Source organism: Gorilla gorilla, chromosome 10 (genome assembly GCF_029281585.2).
Source record: "Gorilla gorilla gorilla isolate KB3781 chromosome 10, NHGRI_mGorGor1-v2.1_pri, whole genome shotgun sequence".
NCBI lineage: Eukaryota > Metazoa > Chordata > Mammalia > Primates > Hominidae > Gorilla > Gorilla gorilla.
The window spans coordinates 118,596,362-118,620,808 of record NC_073234.2 but is presented as its reverse complement, the minus strand read 5'-3'; the positions used below and the strand labels follow the sequence as shown (position 1 = coordinate 118,620,808).

Here is a 24,447-nt window from a genome sequence, read left to right as displayed (position 1 = left end):
CGTTTGGCATGAGAACAGTTACAGTGGAGCATGGCCAGGGATGCCCATCTCACAAGGATCACCATGCTCCTCTAGGTGGCTTTGGCCTTTGGTGACTGTTGGACCTGGACAAGTAGGGTGGTCTTGCTTGTGGGGTGGGGTCAGTCTGGTCTGAGCACCAATCTGTCTGCCGGCCTCTCCCAGGGTTCCTGCCTGGCTGCGCTCAGTTGCAGTGCAGCCTCACATGCCCAACCACAGGGCTTCCCAGTGCCACTGTCATAGCTCCTTCGCTGGCAGAGCTCACCTATCTGTCAAAGAGCTTCTGCAGGTGAAGCTAGTGCATGCTTGCCCACAGCCTCTCCCTCTGTTTTGCTGGCACTCACTCACCCACGGCCATCCCCTACTGTGTTACTGGAGTGTGTGTGCAGATCCTGTTGCTTCACCGCCACTATTGCATGTGTGCAGACCTCAGTGTCACTGCCTGCTTCTGTGTGTGTGTATGTGCACAGGTGCTGCTACTCTACTGCTGGCAGCACACACATGTGACCGTGAATCCTGCTGCCTCTGTCCCAGTGAAACACTTTTGCTGGGACCCCCTCCCCCATTGGAATGTTATTGTCAGTAGACTGGGAACACCTGGGTCTCTTCAGTACAGCAGGTGCTCAACCTTAAGGGGCCAGAGAACAAAGCCATGGGCCTGGTCCCAGCCCCCTACAATTACAGCATGCAGCCCAGGAGTGCTGAGCTGAGGCTTGTCTCACTGAAGTCATCCAGAAACAAAGCCGGTTGACTGAACCCAACTCATACCAAAACCAAACCCTCACAGCCATCAAAGAGTATAAAAGCAAAAAGCCCTATCCAAAGGAAGCAACTTCAAAGATTGAAGGAACATCAGCCAGACAGATGAGAAAGAACCAGCTCAATAACTCTGTCAATTCAAAAAACCAGAGTGTCTTCTTGCCTCCAAGTGACCATACTAGCTCTCCAGCAATGATTCTTAATCAGACTTAAATAGCTGGAATAAAAGACATAGCATTCAGAATCTGGATGGCTAGGAAGATCATCGAGATTCAGGAGAAAATTGAAACCCAATCCAAGGAATCTAAGGAATGTATTAAAACAATACAAGATCTGAGAGATGAAACAGTCATTTTATGAATGACCCAAACTTGTCTTAAAAAGCTAAAACAAACTCACTACAAGTATTTCACAATATAATCGGAAGTATTAACAGCTGAATAGACCAAGCTGAGGAAAGAATCTCAGATCCCCACCAAGGGAACCCTATCAGGCTAACATCAGAACTTTTAGCAGGAACTGTACAAGCCAGAACAGATTAGAGGCCTACATTCAGCATTCTTAATGAAAATAAATTCCAACCAAAAATTTTATATCCAGCCAAACCAAGCTCCATAAACAAAAGTGAAATAAAATCTTTTTCAGACAAGCAAATGCTAAGGGAAATTGTTACCAGCAGACCTTCCTTAGAAAAGGTACTTAAGGGAATGCTAAACACAGAAATGAAAAAACATTACCAGGTACCACAAAAACACACTTAAGCCCATAGACCAATGACACTATACATCAACTATACAATTAAGTCTACATACCAACCAGCTAAGAACATGATGACAGGATCAAATCTGCACATATCAATATGAGTCTTAAATGTAAATGGGCTAAACACCTCACTTAAAAGGCACACAATGGCAAGTTGGATACAGAAGCAAAACCCAACTGTATATTATCTTCAAGAGACCCTCTCACATTCAATGACACCTGTAAGCTCAAAGAAAAGGAATGGAAAAAGTCTATCAAGCAAACAGAAGACAAGAGTAGAGGTTGCTATTCTTATTTCAGAAAAAAAAACAGACTTTAAACCAACAATGACTTAAAAGGACAAATAAGGGTATTGCATAATAATAAAGATCGATTCAACAAGAATACTTAACTATTCTAAATATATATATATGCCCAACACTAGAGCACCTAGATTCATAAAACAAATTCTTAAAGACCCACAAAGCGATATAAGAGTGGCAGACTTCAATATCCCACTAATAGTATTAGGCAGATCATTGAGGCAGAAAACTAACAAAAATACTTGGGACCTGAACTTAGTACTTGACCAAATGGACCTAATAGACATCTACAGAACATACTGCCCAACAACAACAGAATATACATTCTTCTCATCTGTACGTGGTGTATACTCTAAAATCAACCACATACTTTGTGATAAAACAATTCTGAACAAATTCAAAAGAACACAAAACGAAATCATATTAAACATACTCTAGACAACAGCAATAAAAATAGAAATCAACAGCAAGAAGATCTCCCAAAACAGTACAATTATATGGAAATTAAACAATCTCCTCTTGAATGACTTTTGAATAAATAATGAAATTAAGGAAGAAAGCAATAAATTGTTTGAAACTAATGAAAACAAAGTTACAACATAACAAAACATTTGGGATACAGCTAACACAGTGTTAAAAGGAAAGTTTATAGCACTAAATGCCCATATCAAAAAACTCCTTATACAATAAATGATGTCGGGATTCAATAATTGGCTAGCTATGTGCAGAAGATTGAAACTGGACCCCTTCCTTTTACCATATACAAATATAAACTAAAGATGGGTGAAAAACTTAAATATAAAACCTAAAACTATGAAAACCCCAGAGGCAAATTCAGGAAATATCATTCTGAACATAGGCTCTGGCAAAGATTTCATGATAAAGACTCCAAAAGCAATTACAACAGAAACAAAAATTGAGAAATTGGATTTAATTTAAACTAAAGAGCTTCTGCACAGCAAAGGAAATTGTCAACAGAGTAAACAGATGACCTACAGAATAGGAAAAAATATTTGCAAACCATACATCTGACAGAATCTGATAGAATCTATAAACAACTTAAAAATATTAATGAGCAAAAAACAACCCCATTAAAAAATGGGCAAATGACATGAACAGACAATTCACAAAAGAAAATATACATCTAGCCAACAAGCATATGAAAAAATGCTTAACATCAATAATCATAATATAAATGCAAATCAAAATCACAATGAGATAGCATCTCATACCAGTCAGGATGGCCATTATTAAATGTCAAAAAATAACAGATGCTGGCAAGGTTGTGGAGAAAAGAGGACGCTTATACATTGCTGATGGGAATGCAAATTAATTCAGCCACTCTGGAAACCAGTTTGACAATTCCTCAAAGAACTTAAAACAGAACCATCATTCAACCCAGCAATTCCATTACTGGGTATATACCCAAAGGAATAGATATCATTCTACCATAAAGACCCATGCATGTGTATATTCATCATAGCACTATTCACAAAGCAAGACATGAAATCAACATAGATGCCCATCAGTGGTGGACTGGATAAAGAAAATGTGGTACATATGCACCGTGGTATACCACACAGCCATAAAAAAGCAAAATCACGTGCTTTGCGACAACATGGTTGGAATTGGAGGTCATTATCCTAACCGAATTAACACAGTAACAGAAAACCAAATACTGAATGTTCTTGCTTATAAGTGGGAGCTAAACACTGAGTTCATGTTGACACAAAGAAGGAAAAATAGACACTAGGGATTACTTGAAGCTGGAAGGTGGAAGGAGAATGAGGATTGAAAAAAATACCTATCAGGTGCTATGTTTGTTACCTGGGTGATGAAATAATCTGAACACCAAACCCCACCAATACACAATTTACCCACCTAAAAAACCTGCACATGTACTTCCTGAAACAAAATAAAATTTGGAAAAAATGCTATTGGAATTTTGATAGAGATTGAATCTAATTTGTAGATCACTTTGGGTAGCATGTACATTTTAACAATATTAATTCTTCCAATTCGTGGACATGGGATGTCTTCCTTTTTATGTCTTCTTTAATTGTTTTCATAAGTGTTTGTATTATGATTTTCACTATAGATGTTTTCCACCTTTTCACTTGAGTTTATTCCTAAGTATTCTATTATTTTTGATGCTATTGTAAATGAAATTTTTTTTGAATTTTCTTTTGGTATGCTTTGTTGTTAGTGTATGGAAAGGCAACTAATTTTTGTATGTTGATTTTGTTTCCTAAAAATATGCTGTATTTATTTACTAGTTCTAACAGTTTGTGGAGTCCTTTAGGCTTTTCTAGATATGAGATCATGTCATTTTCAAGCAAAGGTAATTTTACTTTTTCCTTTTCAATTTGGATGCCTTTTATTTCTTTCTCTTGCCTAATTTCTCTTGCTAGGAATTCCAGTACTCTACTGAATACAAGTGCAAGAGTGGGCATCTTTGCCTTGTTTTGATCTTACAGGAAAAGCTTTTCAGTTTTCACTGTTGAGTATGCTACTTATGGGTTTTTCATATATAGCCTTTATTATGTGTTGAGGTAAGTTTCTTCATATCTAATTTTTTGAGTTTTTTTTTAGCATGAGATGTTCACTTTTTTCAAATGCTTTTTCTGCATCTATTGAGATGATAATATGATTTTATCCTTCATTTGTTAATGTGGACTATCATACTGATTAACCTGCATGTGTTAAGCCATGCTTGCATTTCAGGGATAAATCTTACTTGGTCATGGTGTATGATGCTTCTAATGCGGTTTGAATTCTGTTAGCAAATGTTTTGTTGAGGATTTTTGCCTTCATGTTCATCAAGGATAATGGCCTATAGTTTTGTGTTGGTGCCATTGTCTGCTTTTGGTATCAGAGTGATGCTGGAAAAAGAGTTTGGAAGTATTCCCTCTTCTAGTTTAAAAGTGATTGGTATTAATTCTTTTTTAAAAAATCTTTGGTAGAATTCACCTGTAAAGCCTTCTGGTCCTTGGCTTTTCTTTATTGGAAGGTTTTCGATTACTGATGCAATCTCTTTTGTTTTTGGCCTATTCGGTCTTTCTATTTCTTCTTGTTTCAGTCTTAGATTGTACGTTTCTAGGAATTTATACATTTCTTATAGATTGTTCATTTTGTTGGTGTATAATTGTTCATAATTCCTTTTAATCTTTTTTATTTCTGTGGAACTTGTAGTGTCCCCTTTCTAATTTCATATTTTATTTAATTGCTTCTTTTTCTTGTTGATTTTGCTTATCTTTTTGAGGGAAGAACTCAGTTTTATAATTTTTTCCTATTTTTTATCCTTTATTTCTGTCCTGACATTTATTATTTTTTTCTTCTGTTAACTTAGAGCTTAGTTTTTTCTTCTTGTTTCTAGTGCCTTGAGGTAAACTATTAGATTGTTTAAATATTTCAGAGTTTCTCTCTCTTTTTTTTAAATATAGGTGCTTATCACTATAAAACTTCTCTTAATATTGCTTTTGCTGTGTCCCATAGTTTTGGTATGTTGTTTTTATTTTTGTTCGTCTGAAGGTATTTTCTAATTTTTTAAATTTATTCTTTGACCCATTGGTTGTTGATGAATGTGTTGGTGAATTTTCCCATATTTGTGAATTTTTCCTTTTCATTTTTTATTCATATTTAGTTTTATTCCATTTTGGTTGGGAAAGATACTTATGGAATAATTTCAATCTTTTAAAATTTGTTAAGATTTGTTTTGTGTTCTAGCATGTGATCTGTCCTGGAGAATGTTCCATATGTGCTTGAGAAGAAGGTATATTTTCTGCTGTTGAGTGGAATGTTCTGTATACAATTGTTAGGTTCATTTGCTCTACAGTATAGTTTAAGTCAGCCTCCCTTGTTGATTTTCTGTCTGGATGATCTGTCCATTATTTCAAGGGGGATATTGAAGTCTTTTGCTATTATTGTATTGCTGTCTATTTCTCCCTTCAGATATATCAATCTTCACTTTATTTTCTTATGTGCTCTGATGCTGGATAAAAATATATTGATTGTTTTATCCTCCTTTTGAATTGACCTTTTTATCATTATGTAATGACCTATTTTGTCTCTTGTGACAGTTTTTGACTCAAAGTCTATCTTATCTCATGTTACTATAGCACCTATTCTCTCTTTTGGTTACAATTTGCATGGAATATCTTTTTCCACCCTTCACTTTCAGCCTATGTGTATTCTTTTTTTTTTTTTTTTTTTTTTTTTTGAGATGGAGTCTCGCTCTGTTACCAGGCTGGAGTGCAGTTGCATGGTCTTGGCTTAGCTGCAACCTCTGCCTCCCAGGTTCAAGCGATTCTCCTGCCTCAGCCTCCTGAGTGGCTGGGACTACAGGCACACTCCACCACACCCAGCTAATTTATGTATTTTTAGTAGAGAGGGGGTTTCACCATGTTGGCCAGGATGGTCTTGATCTCTTGACCTCATGATCGGCCCACCTCAGTCTCCCAAAGTGCTGGGATTACAGACATGAGCCCTATGTGTATTCTTAAATCTAAAGTTGGTTTCTTGTTGGCAGCATATAATTGGATCTTTTTTTAAATCCAATCTACTAGTCTGTTATTTAATTATTGATGTAACTATTAATAGCTACTTACTATTGTTTTCTTTGTTGTTTTTGTCTGTTTGTGTTCTTTTGTTCCTCCTTTCCTCTCCTGCTATCTTACTTTATCATTTGATGATTTTTTGTAGCAATATATTGTATACTATAGAATTTTTGTTTGTGGTTTTAGTGAAGTTTGTATAATACCTTTTATTGCTATAACAGTCTACTTTGAACTGAGAAAACTTTGTGTGGCTGTACATAAATTCAGTCACATACAAAAACTCAAACTTTTGCTCCCTCCACACACACTTGGTGTTATTGATGTCACAATTAGTTTTATATTGTATATCCATTTATTAACCAATTTTTATGGTTATAGCTCTTAATATTTTCTTTTCTTTTCTTTTTTTTTTTTTTTTTTTGACACAGAGTCCCACTCTGTTGCACAAGCTGGGGTACAGTGGTGCAATCTCAGCTCACTGCAGAGTCTGGACCTCCTGGTCTCTAGTAATCCTCCTGGCTCAGCCTCCCAAGTAGCTGGGAACACAAATGTGGGCCACCATACCCAGATAATTTTTTTCTCTTTTGTATTTTTTTTTTTTTTTTGTAGAGTGGAGGTTTCACCATGTTGCCCAGCTGGTCTTGAACTCCTGAACTCAAGTAATCTGCCTGACCCAGCATCCCAAAGTATTGGGATTACAGGCATGAGCCACTGCATCCAGCCTGTCTTTTAATTTTTATACTAAGGTTAAAAGTGGTTCATGCACCACCATTACAGTATTACATGATTTTGTATTTGTTTATATGTTTAGCTTAACTATGAGATTTATACCTTCACAAGCTTTTGTGTTGCTGTTTAGTGTCATTTTGTTTCAATTTGAAAAACTGTATTTGACACTTCTTTTGTAAAGCCGATCTAGTGATGATGGACTCTGTTTTGGTTTTCTGAGAAACTTTTTTCTTTCTTTATTTTTAGAAAACAGTTTTCTTGGTATAGTTTTCTTTGTTGGCAAGTTCCTCTTCCTCCAACAGAACTGTGAATATACTCAAACTACTCTTTTCTGTCCTGCAAGATTTCTACTGAGAAATCTACTGATAGTCTTATGAAGACTCCAGTATATGTAAAAAATCACTTTTCTCCTGTTGATTTTAAAATTACCTTTGTCTTTGACATTTGAAAACTTATAATGTTTTCTCAGTGTAGATCTCTTTAGGTTTAATCTATTCAAGGTCTTTTGTGTTTCATGAATTTGGATGTCTATTTTCTTCCTCATATTTGGGAAGTTTATGGCCATTATTTCTTTGAATAAACTTTCTGCCATTTTCTTTTCTCTTCTCTTTCTGAGAATTCCATAATATGTACATTGGTTTACTTGATGGTGTCACATAACTCCCACAGGCTTTCTTCATTCATTTTCATTCATTTTTCTCTTTTTGTTCCTCTGACTGAATAATTTCAAATGAACTGTCTTTGAGCTCTTTTATTCTTTCTTCTCTTTGATTGAATCTGCTATTGAAGCCCTACATGGCATTTTTCAGTTTAGTTATTGCATTCTTTAGCTCCAGAATTTGTTTTGTTCTTTTTTATGATTTCTATCTATCCTCAGCATTCTTTGTAGGCTTGGATTGATATATGTCCATTTGAAGAAGTATATCATAGTCAATATTAGATGTCAACTTGACTGGATTGAGGGATGCCTTGATGGCTGGTGAAGCCTTGTTTCTGAGTGTGTCAGTGGAGGTGTTGTGAGGGGGCTTATTTGACTCAGTGGGCTGGGAGAGGAAGGCCTACCCTCACTGTGAGTAGGCACCATCCAATCAGCAGCCAGTGAAGCTAGAACAAAGCAGGCAGAAGAAGGGGGATAAGCAGCTTGCTGAGTCTTCTCACTCTCTCTTTCTTCCCATGACAGACACTTTGCTTCTTCTCCTCCTGCCCTTGGACATTAGACTCCAGGGGTTGCCCAGAGGCTCTCAGGCCCTTGGCCTCAGACTGAGGTCTGCACTATCTGCTTCTCTAGTTTTGAGGCTTTTGGATTTGGACTGAGTCACACTACCAGCTTCTCTTTTGCCCCAATTTGCAGACTCCTATGATGGGACATTGCCTTGTAATTGTGTGAGCCAATTCTCCCAAATAAACTCTCTCTCTCCTCTGTGTGTGTGTGTGTGTATATGTATATATATATATATATATACACACGTATATCCTATTGTTCTGTCCCTCTGGAAAACCCAGACTAGTACAAAGTAGTTACCTGTTTCCATTCACACTGGACCTTGATAGAGAAAATGCTTCTCAACTCAGTCTGGCCAAATATTTTGAGTAAGTTGGCTGGCTAGGATTGTGGGTGGCCCTGCTGCTGAAGTCCATAGGCAGGCAGGTCTGATGCCTGGGTCTGTGGATAGGAAAGCCTGTTGCCCAGGCACATTGTTGTGGTTCCACTGGGGTGGGCCTGGTGCCTGGGTTTGTGGGTGCAGGCATGAAGCCTGAGTTCTCAGGAAGTTGGATGTTCATTTTACCCACTTTTTCCCACTAGAGCTCCTAGGAGGAAGATGTCTCTCTCAGGCCTACCCCAGGGCTACACTATGTAGATTTTGGGAATGGGTGATGTGAATGGAGTTAAACCGTCCTTCCTACACTCTTCAATGTTCTTTTCTTGTTTTTGTGTCCCATTTGGAAGCTGTGATCTGTCACTTGGATTTTGGAGATCTTGTGAAGGTTTGGAGATCTTGTACAGGCATGGGTGTTGTTAAATCAGCTCACATTTCCTTGAGGAGAGCTAGAATCTCTATCCTGCTGACATCTCCCAATAATGTCTCTTTTATGAAAGCCCATGAGAGAAATTTCTCTCCAGTTCCTGTTTCTAGGAATACTTGCTCTCCTTAAAGCATCTGGCTTGTTTTATTCTACAGACACTCTGAACCCTCAAAATAACTTCATATTTCTGTCTTTGCACTGACTGCTAAAAAGCTCAGACCCAAATCAGTGGTCTACCTGAAGCAAGTAGATGCATTTTGTGTGTTAATCCCGGCCTTGTTTTTGTCTCATGTTTTTAATTTTTCTTTTGATATTTGTTTCCATTAGGAGTCGTTTCTTTTGTAAGTCACATAAAACTCAACTAAACCTATCTTAACCAATTAAACAAATAGGAAAATCCGGAAGGAATTCTCAAATGCTAAAGTGATATTAACACACTCAGTTTTATACTCAGCTCTGTTGTTTTCCATGAAGCAGCTACATTTTAAGACTGACTTCTTTCATATTAGCCATATTTTGTTGCTATAAAGGATTACTGGAGACTGGGTAATTTGCAAAGAAAAGAGGTTTATTTTGGCTCACAGTTTTGTAGGCATAAAGATTTTGCAGGAGTCGTGGTGCTGACACCACATCTGATGAAGCTTTCAGAAAGCTTACAATCGTGGCAGAAGGCAAAGGAAGAGCCAGAGTATCATATGACAAGAGAGGAAGCAAGAGAGAGGTGGGGAAGTGCCAGCTTCTTTAAGCAATCAATTCTCATGTGAACTACCAGAGCAAGAACTCACCCCTTACATTGTGGATATCACCAAGCCATTCATAAGGGATCCACCCCCATGGCCCAAACACCTCCCACTAGGCCCTTCTCCAACACTGGAGGTCATATTTCAACATGAGATTTGGAGGGGAAAAATATCCAAACCATATCACGTAGTATCAAAATGGCCTCTGTGGTTCCAATCCTCACATCACATCACCAATAAATCAAGTGAAAGAAAAGACAACAAATATGGTGCAGTGTATACTGTTCAGGTGATAGGTGTACCAGGTTCTCACAAATCTCCACCGAAGAACTCACTCATGTAACCAAATACCACCTGTACCCCAATAAACTTATGGAAAAATAAAATTAAAAAAGAAAGAAAGAAACATGTTAGACATTGCCAAAAAAATAAAAAGGAATCAAGTGAAAGAAAGAAACATTATCTTTTCCCAAAACTCTGGGAATTGTCTCCTTTTTTCTCCTTGGATCTATTCAGGTGAACTGCTCATTTCTGAACTAGTACAGTAGAAACACTGCTTGCCATAAGCCACACAGAGCCCAACTCTGAAGCTGAAGATGAGATTGAACCCACCCAAGACACATAAATGAGAGAGGGAGATTTCAAAGGAAATTCAGAGTACTCTTACCAGAAGGAGAGAAATTGAGGTAGCTAGCAGTACACATTTACTATTCTGTTTCCCCGCCTGCCTATTTTTTAAAACTTGGTATAATTGTATGTAGTTTTGTAAGCCTCCTTAAATCCTCTTTTTGTAATGAGTCAAGGCGCACACAAATAAATGATAAGTTATGTGGTGACCAGTGCCATTAAAGGTGTAGCTAGCAAGTGCTACAGAAATAAGAGGAAAGGTGAATTGTCTTACCCAAAACTTTATTTCATGGCAAATCTTGATGCAGCTGCTGCTCAGAAAATGACAACAATTCCAGCCTTTTTTTAACTTAGGACATTATTACCTTCCAAGAATTGCCCAAGTGTAGATAACAGAGATACTTAAATTCCAATTATTATTCAGCCTTTCTTCAACTATTTTCCTCATCCTCATTGATATGAAAAGACCATACATTGGTGAAACAAAAGTATATGTTTTAAAGGGGCAAAGAGATCTTTACTTGCCATGATCATGTCTTCTTATCAAGAATGGAGTCTATAGCATGACCTCAGTGGTCATCCCATCTGCCCTTTCTGAGATACAGCTTAGCTTGGTAGTAAAAGTTGGCTTCTAGGGCCAGACAGCCTGTATTTGAATCCTATCTGCATTAATCATTAATGTTGTGACTATGGGAAAGTTCCCTAATGTCTCTGTGTTTCAGTTTTTTTTTTATTCTGTAAGGCAGTTAATTGTACCTATTCCATGGAAGCTTTATGAGGATTAAATGAGTTAATCTGTAAAACTGATCTGTACGATGCACTTAAAATAGTGTGTGGCCCTTGGTAAACATTATATAAATAGTATTATTCCTTATCTTGCTAAGGCAAAACAAATCATTCTTGCCCATTTTGAGTTCCCTCCCTCCAAGAGAATGAGTCTAGTATTCAGAGCTAACCCTAAGAAAAACAAAAAGTCAGGAAAACCTGACTAGAGACTTCTTCCAGGATTTGATGGTATAGTATGTAATGTATTTATTGTGCTTTTGTGAGTTAGAGTAAATTTTTTTGGAACAAAGCATAATCTGAAATACAAATGAACAAATGAGAGAAGTGGTGAGTACCATCAAAGTAAGGTGGAAAGGGCAGAAAACAGGGTTCTCAGCTACATTTCTCTCTTTGGCTTTAGTTTCCTTTCCTGTTATATTAGGGGAAAAATAGGATGCATCTTTCCTACATCTTATAATAATAATGAGGAGTAGACTGGTGGAAGATAATTTTGGAGCCCAAGGCCACTGGGTTCCAGGTGTGTCACCTCAAGAGCTTACATCCCACTTGAACCTTGTATTTTAAGAGATTGTATCCCTCACATACATCCATTAATTCATGATTTTTCACGAAATTTTTATGTTTCAAATTAATCAATCACATCCATAATAGCCAATTGAAAAACCAATCAACAAGAGTCTCTAGTGTCCTTATGATGAGATAATAAAGTTTCTGCCAAGAGCAAATGATTTATGCCATTTTGATTAGACAGTGTACCATTTCTTAGGCTTTTAAACATAATGAAAAATCACTTTTGAACCCATGTCAGCTCAAATTTTAAGTGCATGGATGAAAGGCAAGAACTCTAAATTCTTATCCTCTTACATACCACCATCACTGAAAATTTATGAGGAAGATTAACAGAAGGAATACTCCTGGAAAACTGTTTTTACTATTAGCTACAATTTGACATCATACTACAAGACAGTCTTTGAGTAAGCCGGATGAACTTTATGGAACCCTATGAACTTCTTTCCCAAGTTGATAGATAGTCCTAAAAGCCTATAGCCATGAAAACAGACCTGGTAGCTTTCTTGACCTAGTTCCACAGTCTATATCCTACTCTCTTCTGTCAAGAGACGGTAACTATAACAAAAGGTGGAAGTATTAATAACTTCTTTTGTATGTCCAGAGCTGTAATTATAAACCTACCATGCCCTAAGACTCATTTCACATGGGTCCCACTCTGGACCAACTTAGTTTCTTAAGGAAGGGAGCAGTTGAGGATGGCCAAATAGAAGGTTTTGGCCATTTTATCACACAAGGACTTGAAAGACTGTTTCTCAAGGGACATGTTGTATTAGTACATTTTCATGCTGCTGATAAAGACACACCCGAGACCGGAAAGAAAAAGAGGTTTAATTGGACTTACAGTTCCACAAGGCTGGGGAGGCCTCAGAATCACGGCGGGAGGTGAAAGGCACTTCTTACATGGGGGCAGAAGAGCAAAATGCAGAAGATGCAAAAGCAGAAACCCCTGACGAAACCATCAGATCTCATGAGAATTATTCACTACCACAAGAACAGTATTGGGGAAACCACCCCCATGATTCAAATTCTCTCCCACCAGGTCCCTCCCACAATATGTGGGAATTATAGGAGTGTAATTCAAGATGAGATCTGGGTGGGAACACAGAGTCAAACCATATCACATGTCAAAGAGACTGAGATTTCCAAGAGCCTGGCAGGAGAAAAAAGAAGGAAAGAAGGAAAGAGGGAAGGAAGAAGGAAGGAAGGAAGGAAGGGAAAAAGAAGGAAGGGTCTGTAGTAGATATTGTTGATGCTTACCCATACGCCAATGGTCCACACCTAAGTTCACCTGCAACTACAGTGGACGATGAGTGATCAAGCACAATCATAACTTCCTACCTGAAGTACCTGTGACTCTTTGCTTATCTGCTGAAGAGCTTTCTCCAACACCATGGAAGCTAGCTTAGCCCAAGCACAGGTAGTCCAGAAATGTCAGAAATTTAACACTTTGTCTAGGAGTTGCCCTTAGCCAATGAGGGACAGAAGAATCCAAGAGTAAATCCTAAATGTCTACAATAGAAAACGTCTTATGAATGCACTCTTTATTGCTTTTTCTCCCTGCTCAACTCATTTATCCCATACCCTTAGTTACTGTATTAGTTTTTTTAGGGCTACCATAAGAAAATACTACAGATTGGGTGGCTTAGACAACAGAAAATTATTTTCTTATCATTTTGGAATGTAAAAATCTAAGATCAAGGTGTTAGTGAGTTTAGTTTCTTCTGAAGCCACTCTCCTTGGCTTGCAGATGGCTTCTTTATTGCTATGCCTTCATATGGTCTTTCCTCTGTGCATTCACTTGTCTACATCCTAATCATCTCTCCTTACAAAGACAGTAGTCATATTAGGCTAAGGATCACTTATATGACCTCATTTTTTCTTAGTTACCTTTTTAAAGACCCTATCTTTAAATATAGTCACATGCTGAGTTACTGGGGGTGAGAACTTTAACATATATATTTGGGGGGGGGGTGACAATTCAGCCTATAGTACTTATGTTTTGTGTAATCATCTGCCCCCATGTCTTTGACTTGGGGTCTTCCTAAACCAGAAGAGAAACCAAGAAAGAATCTACCACAGAATTTTCTTTGTTTCTCATATACAGAGCACTACATAGCCATTCCCCACCCTCATCTATAGCTTTCAGTTCAATTCCCTCTTCTCTGATATCCTTATCCCCAGTTTTGCACTTTCAAAAGGAAGTTTGACAATTATATGCTAGTTACAAAAATCTCATTTCAAACTCAATGACATAGGTAGGTTAAAATTAAAAGGATGGAAAAAGATATACCATGAAAACATTAATTTACAAAATCACTAATTTACTATATTAATACCTGATAAAGTAGACTTTAAAGAAAATTACTAGAGACCAAGTGGGGCATTATATAATGATATAAAGGTTAGTCCATCAGGAAAACATAAAGATCTTACCAGGTATGCACCAAACAGCAAAACCTCAAAAGATGTGAAGCAAAAATTGATAGAGCTGAAAGGAGATAGACTAATCCTGAATTATAGTTGAGGATGTCAACACACAGTGTCCCCAGAAACTGACAGAATTAATAGACAGAAAATAAGCTTGGTTATAGAAGCTCTAAACAACATAATCACCAATGTGAGACATTATATATTAGCAGTGGCAAAATACACAGCTTTTTCCAAGCATCTATGGGACATTCCCAACCAAGACAGAACATATCATGGGACATAAGACAAACTTCAACAAATTAAACAAAAACTTGTAATATAGAGTATATACTATAACCATAATAGAGAGAAACTAGAAAACAAGGACACAAAGACAACAGGAAAATCTCTAAATAGTGATTATTAAAAATACATTTCTAAATAATCCATAGATCACAGAGGAAGACTCAAAGTAAGTAAAAAATATACATACAGCTAAATAAAAACGAGTGTATAAAATGTGGAAACATGTGAGACATAGTTAAAGCAGTGCTGAGAAGAAAATTTGTAACACAAAAAGTTTACATTAGAAAAGAGGAAAAATCTCAAATCAATAATCTTAGTTCCTGTTTCAAGAAACTAGTAAATAAAGGGAAAATCAAACCCAAAGAATGAAAGGAAATAATAAAGATAAGAGCAGAAACCAATAAAATAAAAAATGTAAGACAATAGAAACAATTAATGAAACCAAAAGCTGGTTATTCAAAAAAAAAATGATACATTGATAAATATCTGGCAAGACTGACAAAATAAAAATAAAGATAAAATTCACCAGTCTCAGCAATAAAATAGAAAATCTCACTATAGGCTCTACATCTATTAAAAAGAGAGCAAGGGCTGGGCATGGTGGCTTATGCCTGTAATCCCAGCACTTTGGGAGGCCAAGGCAGGTGGATCACGACATCAAGAGATCGAGACCACCCTGGTCAACATGGTGAAACCCCACCTCTACTAAAAATACAAAATTAGCTGGACATGGTGGCACGCGCCTGTAGTTCCAGCTACTCAGGAGGCTGAGGCAGGAGAATCTCTTGAACCTGGGTGGCAGAGGTTGCAGTGAACTGAGAACGGGCCACTGTACTCCAGCCTGGCGACAGAGAAGAGATTCCGCCTTAAAATGAAATGAAATGAAATAGAGCAAGAGAATGCAATTAAACCAACTTTATACAAATTCTTTCAAAAAATACAAGAGGAGTACAGTGATTATTATAAAAGGGCACCCTTGTAGTGATGGTATTGTTTCCTGACTATGATGGTAAATACTTGAAACTACATATGTTATAAAATTAAATAGAACTAAATGCACAGACAGAAATAAGTACAAGTAGAATGAAAAATTTGAATAAGATCAGTGGATTGTATTAATATCTATGTCCTGGTTGTGATATCACATTGTTTTACAAAATGTTGCTATTGGGAGATATCAGCAGTAAGAAACAACAGTTTTTGCTTGACATATTTTGAGGTTCTGTTGGATAAAAGCTCTAGAGTGTTTTTTTGTATTATTTCTAACAACTTCATTTAAACCTACAATTATCTCAATAAAAATTTATATGAAAAATAGAAATATAAGAGGAGGGAGTTGAGGGTAGGATATTAGTAAAACCCCTAGTGGTTAGTGTGCCATGAACTAAACCTTTATTAGTAACTGTTTCTGACCCAATTCTTGCCTTAGGTTACCCGCTACTGAATGCAATGCCATCACATGGGTAGAACTGAGTAAACACTGTTCTCTTGACCTTACCGTTCCTGCTCTGCTCCTCCTGTTTGCCATTTTCTTCAGAATTTACCTATTTCATATCTGTTTCTTTGCAGCTTTGCCCTGAGCTAGGATGGGTCAATCAGATAACTAATCCCTTCTCAGCTGGTAACTTCCAGATAACATAATGCCTTAACCTCATTTACAAGTCCCTTAAAAGACCAATAAATGCCATGGTTCTGGTATATATTTTATTTAAGAACACAAAATGGAAGTAAGAAGGAGGCTAATAAAAACACATAGTATTGAGTCCCTTCTACTTCCTATTGGGAATGAGCAAGTCTGGTTTTTGCTTTTTTAGCAGCCTAAATTAAGAGGGGGGAATAAAGACCAGCCGTGTAATTCTCAGTGTCCATGAGTTAAAACAAAATAAAAACACGAGAAAAACCCTACGATTACTAATCACCTAACAGAAACAATCACCAGAAGAGTGCTCGTTCTAATTACTAGGCAAAGTAATGACCACACTCAACATCATTCTTACAAGTGACATGGTGGCAAAATGAGAAGGAGTCTTTCATCTTAGGGAAATACAATATAAGCTTATGGCATTTCCCAAAGTCAGCCTAGCATTTTCTTAAATGTGTCTTAGCTTTTCTCCCTACCTGTGAGACAGGGTAGGGGTAGAGGTGTAGATTATAGGTGAGTGGATATCTTTCAGACAATCTCCATAAATGCTATTTCTCTGGTGAGTTTTTGATGGATATGGTGTAACTCTAGAGGTCAGGCAGTACCTGCTACAGAGTAGAATTTGTTGGGTGAATGAAGAAGATCATTCTGGTACTTTCACAGTTTACGTAAAACTAACCTCGTTGGGGCTCCCATGAGAACTGATGTCTGCCAGTGGATTCAGATTAACTTCCCCTTTTCAGCTTACACAGGCTACTGGTGTTTCAAGCTGAAACAAATGTAGCTGTGTTACCAAAGCTACCTCCACCTCTGTCTTTCTTCTTTTTGTAGAGAGACATCTATTTTGTTGTTGTTGAGTGACCCATTTCAAAGTTTGGAAAGTGAGACCTAAGCTCCTAAGTTCCATTTATAGTATGCTTATGATTTTACAATGCTTCTTCTCTTGAAAATTTCTCATCCACCATTGGAATATTGCTTCCTAATTCAATCTCAGATCCTTGAATATTTTTTATTTTTATTTTTTTAATTTTTACTTATTTATTTATTTTTTTAGATGGAGTCTTGCTCTGTCATCAGGCTGGAGTGCAGTAGCACATTCTTGGCTGACTGCAACCTCTGCCTCCTGGGTTCAAATGATTCTCCTGCCTCAACCTCCCTAGTAGCTGGGACTACAGGCGTGTGCCACCATGCCTAGGTAATTTTTGTATTTTTAGTAGAGACGGGGTTTCACCATGTTGGCCAGGATGGTCTCAATCTCTCGACCTTGTGATCTGCCCACCTCGGCTTCCCAAAGTGCTGGGATTACAGGCGTGACCCACCGCACCAAACCCAGATGCTTGAATTTTTAAATTAGTTAGGTCAAAGTATAAAAAGCAAATTAGTGGGCTGGGCACGGTGGCTTATGCCTGTAATGCCAGCACTTTGGGAGGCTGAGGTAGGAGGATCACCTGAGGTCAGGAGTTCGAGACTAGCCTGACCAACATGGAGAAACCCCATCTCTACTAAAAATACAAAATTAGCCGGGCGTGGTGGCACATGCCTGTAATCCCAGCTACTCGGGAGGCTGAGGCAGGAGAATCACTTGAACCCAGGAGGTGCAGGTTGTGGTGAGCTGAGATCACACCATTGCACTCCAGCCTGGGCAACAAGAACAAAACTCCATCTCAAAAAAAAAAAGGAAATTATTTTAAATGCAGATTTCTGGGCTCTACTCATATGGAATTCTCAATCAATATCACAGAAGGTGTGAGTCCTGGAATCTGCATTTCAATAAACAGCAACCTGGAAGATCCTGACCCAAGAGAACTGTGCTAAGCTATCCAGGGGCTTTTTCTCCAGTGCAAATATTGCTCCAAACTCCATGTTAGCCAATGAAGTCAACTCTCTTTGAGTTCGTAACAGCCAACAATAAAACCACAGATTTAAGTCATTGTTTTTCAATCTTTAGTTCGTTACTGCCATCCCAAGGATCATTTTCAGACATGTTTTTTTCCTACTTGCCACCTAATTTTCTCCCCTCCTCGCCATGAAATTGTAATAGCATTATAGATATATAGGTATGTGTTTGTGACCCTTTGAAGGGCCACAAACAATTGTAATATGTAAGAGCTTTTTGCTGACTCCTCCCACCAAAAGTAAATTTTCACCTTTTTTTTTTTTTGAGGGAAATGTTGGCTCCATTGGGAAGGCATGGTTTAAATCATTGATTTTTGGAAGCTCACTCTACCTGCGTCTGACTGCCTCCTAAACTCTGTCCCACTGTCCCAGGAGGCACCAGAATTTGTCATGCTCCCTATTTACTTCTCCTCTCCTCCTTCACCTTCAGATCATTCTTCCTGGAGGCCCTCTCTTGGTCAACAGCACTGTCACCATCCTGTTGTCTAAACTAGAAATCTGGAAATTATCATAGCCTCTCCCTTTTCCTGATCCTGCTAATTTTGCCTGACATACATTTTACAAATCTGAATTTCTTCCTCAACTGCACCACCAAATCCGTCATTCTGAATTTTATTCTTTCTTCCCTGAATGGTTGTAATAGTCTGCTAACCTTTCTCCCACGGCCTGTTTTCAAATCCATTTACATGAAGATATAACTAAATTTAGATCTGATCCCCTCATATTACTGATTTGGCCTTTCAGTGGTTCCCTGTTGCCCTTGACACAAACTACAGATGCTTTAAAATGGTGGCTGGACTCTCCACGGTGCAATAATCCACTATTCTTTTTCTCCATCTCATCCCCTCTTTTTCTGTTCTCACATTTTATGCTCCAGGTCTACTGAACTGCTAATCCCACCATTTTATGCCTCTTTGCCTTTTCTTACATGGCTTCTTCTTCCAGAAATTTCTTTCTCACTTGGTTAATTGGTTTATTCCTCCATATTCTTCAAATCTCAGCCCATTCTTCACTGCCTTGAAAGGTCATTCCTGAAAGTCCCAGGTTATGCTAAAAGTCTCCTTCCCAATAGCCACAAACCACTCTGGGTTTCTTTTCATGACATTACTTTAAATCATGTCTGTCTCCCACAAAATCTCAAACTTCTTGATAGCCACAATCACCTCTTTTTATCTTTCTATCTCCAGAAGCTAGCAGAGTGCTTGGCGCATGACAGATGTTCAATAAAAATGTTCACTGAAGTAAACTGAAACACCCTTCTCAAGTTTGGGGTATGAATTAGTATTAAAATAGGCCCCAAAAAGCAGGTGCCTAGAAACAAAATAGAAAGAAAGCACAGGCCTTGATTATCCATCCATGGGGTAATTACTTCTAAATAATTCAGATTGAATCAGAGTTGTTCCTGAAAGATGCCAAAACAACTGGTCAGTTCATTGGAAAAGTCAGCCAGTTGGCATCATGGAGATCAAAACACTCGGCGAGTCATTTCACAGGACTTGTGACTTTCCAGCAGGTGTCTATGCAGCCTGTGATGGAAGAAGTTACTGACCACTCTTTGTTTATTTCTACTTTCTCTTCCTCCTACCCTCTCATATCCCCCACAGTTTATGCTGGTTTTTAAACACATACTTGAAAATATAAACATTGAAAAACATCCATATATGAGCAGGCTTCTCAAAATGCCTAGAGAACAAATATTGTCCACATGGAAAATCCCACATATGAAAAGGCAAGTTTAACCACGTTGCTCTAAAGCACTAGCCCCTTTCAGGTTTCGGACACGTGGCCTCTCTGGCTGAATGGACAGAAAGTCTGAATGTGTAAGAGCAGCTCAAAACAACAACCACCCAAACAAGACAGCCATTCTCGCTCCTCTCAGACCACTGCTCCGAGAGGCTTGCTCTCCGACGGGTCCTACATGCTAAATAACTCCTATTCTTAGTTCACGTTGACTTGGTGGCTCGAGCCAGGTGAAAAGACAATTGACCCAAACAGCCAAACCGAACTCGAAACTTCACTAACGAGGCAGCTTATTTTCTAATCCCAGTCAGCATTGTAGGGCACCGAGTGAGTGCCACTTTCTAAAAATGTGTCTTTTATGCAAAAGAAAAAAAATTATTAAAAGAAGTTGGGGGTGGGTAGAAAAGGAGCCCTTTAATGGACTGTTTTATACTTTTGTTGTGTGGTGTGCTTTCTTGCAGGCGACTTCTTGGCAGATACTGCATCTTCAGCCAGGAGAAGTTGGCTTAGTACAAAAGGGCTTTTGAAGCGGTGAGTGTAAATTCAGGCTCCTTTTCTTTCTTCCTTCCTTCCTTTCTTCGCCGTCGCTCTTCTCCTGTGTCTGGAGACCACTAAGAAATAATAAGCACCATTGCTTGCAGTACACATTTCATGAATTACTCAAACATCAAATGTAACTTTAGAAAGGAAACACGCTTTATTCTTTTCTGCAAAACTTTCCCTATCCATTCTTTATTTACATGTTGTCTTGAGGCTAAGCGATGCACTGCTGTTAGCGCGCGCGCACACACACACACACACACACAAACACACACACACGGCCATTAAACAAATTAAAAGGGATGAGGATGACTAATACAGTACTCTTGGAATCCCCAATTTGATTAGTCTGAGTTTAATACACAAAAGCAGCGTCGGAGAAGGAGGAGAGGCAAACTGCTATTTAATAACCTGTACAATTAAATTATGTGATGAATTTAACTATTCTGTACTTCTTAAAGGAGTCTTATTATCTGATTTCTTGTAAAAGAAAGTCAGTTTTTCAGCAGAGTTTCTGGCCATGCCCCTGGAAGGCCCATGGTGGCAGTTCTATGCTTTAACAATGATTTCTTTCCCCCATATAGAACTGCTTTTCTGTTTCTCAAGCTTTGTCTCAAAAAATTATTCCAGCAGTTTTAGTTCCTTGGGGTCACTTACATTTCTTTAGCTCTTTGGAAACCTGGAGTCAGAAAGGGTAGTGCAGTGGCTAGGGAATAGTTCTGTCTTTGGTAGCTCTAGGTAGATACTTAGGTGTAACTTTTGGTCAAAGGCCTTTACACAATTTGGATTGTGCAGAGCATTTTGTTCTTACTTTATGGAGGCTCATCTTGCCTTAAAAATTTAGTCACATCACTGAACATCCAAGGGCCATTGTGTCAGAAGCTGAGATGGTGTGGCTTGATTTTCTAGGGATCAGGCCATCTTATTTGTTTCCTCTTGGGAGTCATCATTCTATCATAAAGCAGGGTGTGGATATCCTTCCAATAGAATTTTTTTTTTTCCATTTGCTTTTACTTAACAGTTATAGTTCAGGCAAGTGCTATCCTAACAGAAGAATACTCTGCAATTCAGGATACAGTCTCATAAACTGTTGAATAATGAATTAAAATGGAGCAAGGGTCACAGAAAGTATGAGGAGAATTTTTTTTTTTATGGCTGGCTTCAAACATAGCTTCTATTAGACCTCAGTTCCTTTTAGAAAATCAGGTCTACCTGTTTCCATTAAAATGTAAGTGATGAATAATAACTACTCATGGGGACATAATTTTCAACTACAAATGGTCGCGGTGTCTTATTGGCACCTAAGTTCTGAGAGAGTCCCATATGATTTTCCTGTGTGGTTGCCAGATTGGACTTTGTTTTGAGGTAGTACAGCATGAAGATGAAGAGCACAGATCCTAGAGCCAGACAGCCTACCTTCAAATCCTGGTCCTGCCATGACTATCTTCAGGACCTCACCCATGAGGTGAAACTCTCTGTGCCTCAGTTTCCTTATTGCAAAATGGGGATAATAGTGATACCACAAAAGATTGTTATGAGAGTTAAATGACACATATAATACCACAGAATGGGACCAGAAAATTAGAAATTGGGCCAGAAAATTGGGACTCCATTCATTATTGAACATTTACCAGTGTGCCAGGAACTCCAATAAACCCTTATGTACATTATTATCTCATTTATACAAGAATCCTAAAATGTAGTTGCTGTTTTCTCTGTTATAAATATGAGAAGTTGAGGCATAGAGAGACTCAGCTGCCTGCCTCAAGGTCACAGGGATAGAAAGTGGTAACTCACAGAATTAGGACTATAAATGTGGGAAGTCTGACTCTAAAACACATGTATTCAGACATTTTTATATGATGTATGTTTGAGAATATTTTCCTGGTCCCCAAGAGTGTCTAATCCAATCAGGGACAGAATAGCAATTCCCTTTTGTTTTTTTAATAGTGGTGGGATGAGATGCAAACAATTAGCCAGTAAGCAATTCCAAGGAGTAGTATTGAACTGGGGGGAGGTGGGATATGGCATGGTGGGAAGAAGCAGAATAAGAGAAGTGCCACGTGGTTGATGAAGCCTGCAGGACAACAGGGCTCTGGCATATGGAGCAGCGGCAAGCAATTTCAGTGGTCTCGATGGAGGATCAGTGTCCAGTGTCCAGCATCCAGTGTGCTGATCTAAGAAGGTCAAAGCTTAATCATGGGGAAATGTGCCAGCTGTAGTTATCCTGGCTGCTTTGTCCTCCCTTTCATCTCAGTATGTACTTATTAATTGGCTGATTTAATCATCCACTTGGTTTGGGTCATGGTGCCCGGTCACCTTGCCAGAGATCAGCATTAAGAAAATATTCCAGGGCAGAGTCAACTGATAAATGCTGCCTCTCTCTCATTGTCATATACCCAAATACAGCCTGAAGAGTTGTGCAATGCTTTGTTAGATTTCTCACTATTTTCGTAATCCATCTGGAGAGGTTGAAAGTGGAGTGTAACAGAAAATTATTTCATTTTTTTCCCTTTGGATTCTAAAACTTGGTGGATCCCTGAACTTCACGCCACTCTTTTTGGCAGTCGAGGCCACATAAGCTCCTTGGGCTTTATTTTCACTGTGGTGAAGATGAGCGCCCAGTTTTTAGGGCATATGCATTTTAAAACTTCTAGCTCGCCAACTCTTGGCTAGGATGAGCTTTGCAACATTTTCTTTTTCAACTGTCCTTTCATTGTGGTTTATTAGATACAATGTTGAATAGTAGGTTTGTCCCTGAATGGATTTTGTTTTTACTTTGTATTTATAACTTGGGATCAGAATGACTGTGCATCTCGTCCCACCAGTATTAAAAAAACAAAAGGGACTTTTTAGAGATTATATATAGAATACAGTCTGGTCTGCCATTTTATTCTTGAATAAAACTGGTTATAGATTCTCATGCCATAGGACATATTTCTCTTTACTCCATAATAAGATTAAAGTGTGCCTTTGATTACCTATTAGGGTAATTACCTATTAGGAGACAATATCCTATAGCATATAATATCCTTGCATTTTGAGCAAATAGAAATTATAATGCATCTAAATTGGTTGGATATTAGTAATTATTATTTTTATTTGTGCTACTGATTTGTCAAATGGTAATCAGAATAATTTCATACATTAGCATATGTGTGGCAAATCATAATGCAATTTACTTTTCGCTGGATACATGAAGTAACTATCAGTAAAAACCATATGTACATTATATTGGTTCATTTGGAGTAAAATTCAAAGTTCTGGGAACTTTGACATCACTTGGTGAGATTTGATAGCACTTTCTTCCCACTAGTCACTGAATTTTATTAATATAATTTAAAACTGTTAGAAGATATGAATTTGAAAATGAATTAGGTATGCTTTCTAGTTTTGAGATAGAAAAATGAATCATAATTTTGATATACTTTGATTGTTTACAAAATGGCTTTCAAATATTTTAAACATTTGAAGATTGCTGTTAACTAACAGATTTTCAGAGGGAACGTTGGTTGGTGATTAGAAGTCAGGCTAAAAAACAGACTCCCTGAGTTTGAATCCTATCTCTATTACCTACTAGCTGTGTGACCTGGGGCAATATACTTTTCTCTACCTCCACTTCCTCATCTGTAAAGTGAGAATGCTGATGCTAGTATCTACATCATGGGTTGACTGAAGAATTGTGTTACTTAACACATGTAAAATACTTAGACCAGTGCTTGGCACATAGCTCCCAAATTAACCCTGAGACTATGTTCTTTTGGCACACTTTGAATCACATTAGTCCTTTTGTTCTCAAAAAATCACTACTTCTGATATACCTGTATGTTTAGTTGACCCTGAATCCAAGTAAGGGCTCTGCCATAGGTTGTGTGACTTTTGGCAGAGCATTTAATTTCTGAATTCCTTCATCTATGAAATGGGAATCATAATAATGACTTAATAGGATTGTTATAGCAATGAAATCAGATAATGTGATAAAGCACTAGGCAGAAAGCCTGAAACGCAGTAAGTGTTGAACATATGGTAACTGTAGCATT

At 38.0% G+C, this 24,447-nt stretch overlaps 1 protein-coding gene across 1 annotated transcript in view; it reads left to right on the top strand.

The window, feature by feature from the left end:
- C10H12orf42 (chromosome 10 C12orf42 homolog) overlaps positions 1–24,447 on the top strand; it is a 416,673-nt gene that overhangs the window by 301,178 nt on the left and 91,048 nt on the right. The window contains exon 6 of the mRNA XM_055357852.1: positions 20,329–20,398. Within this exon, the coding sequence (XP_055213827.1) occupies positions 20,329–20,377 (49 nt within the window). The 3' untranslated portion in view covers positions 20,378–20,398. The remainder of the gene's footprint in view (positions 1–20,328; positions 20,399–24,447) is intronic.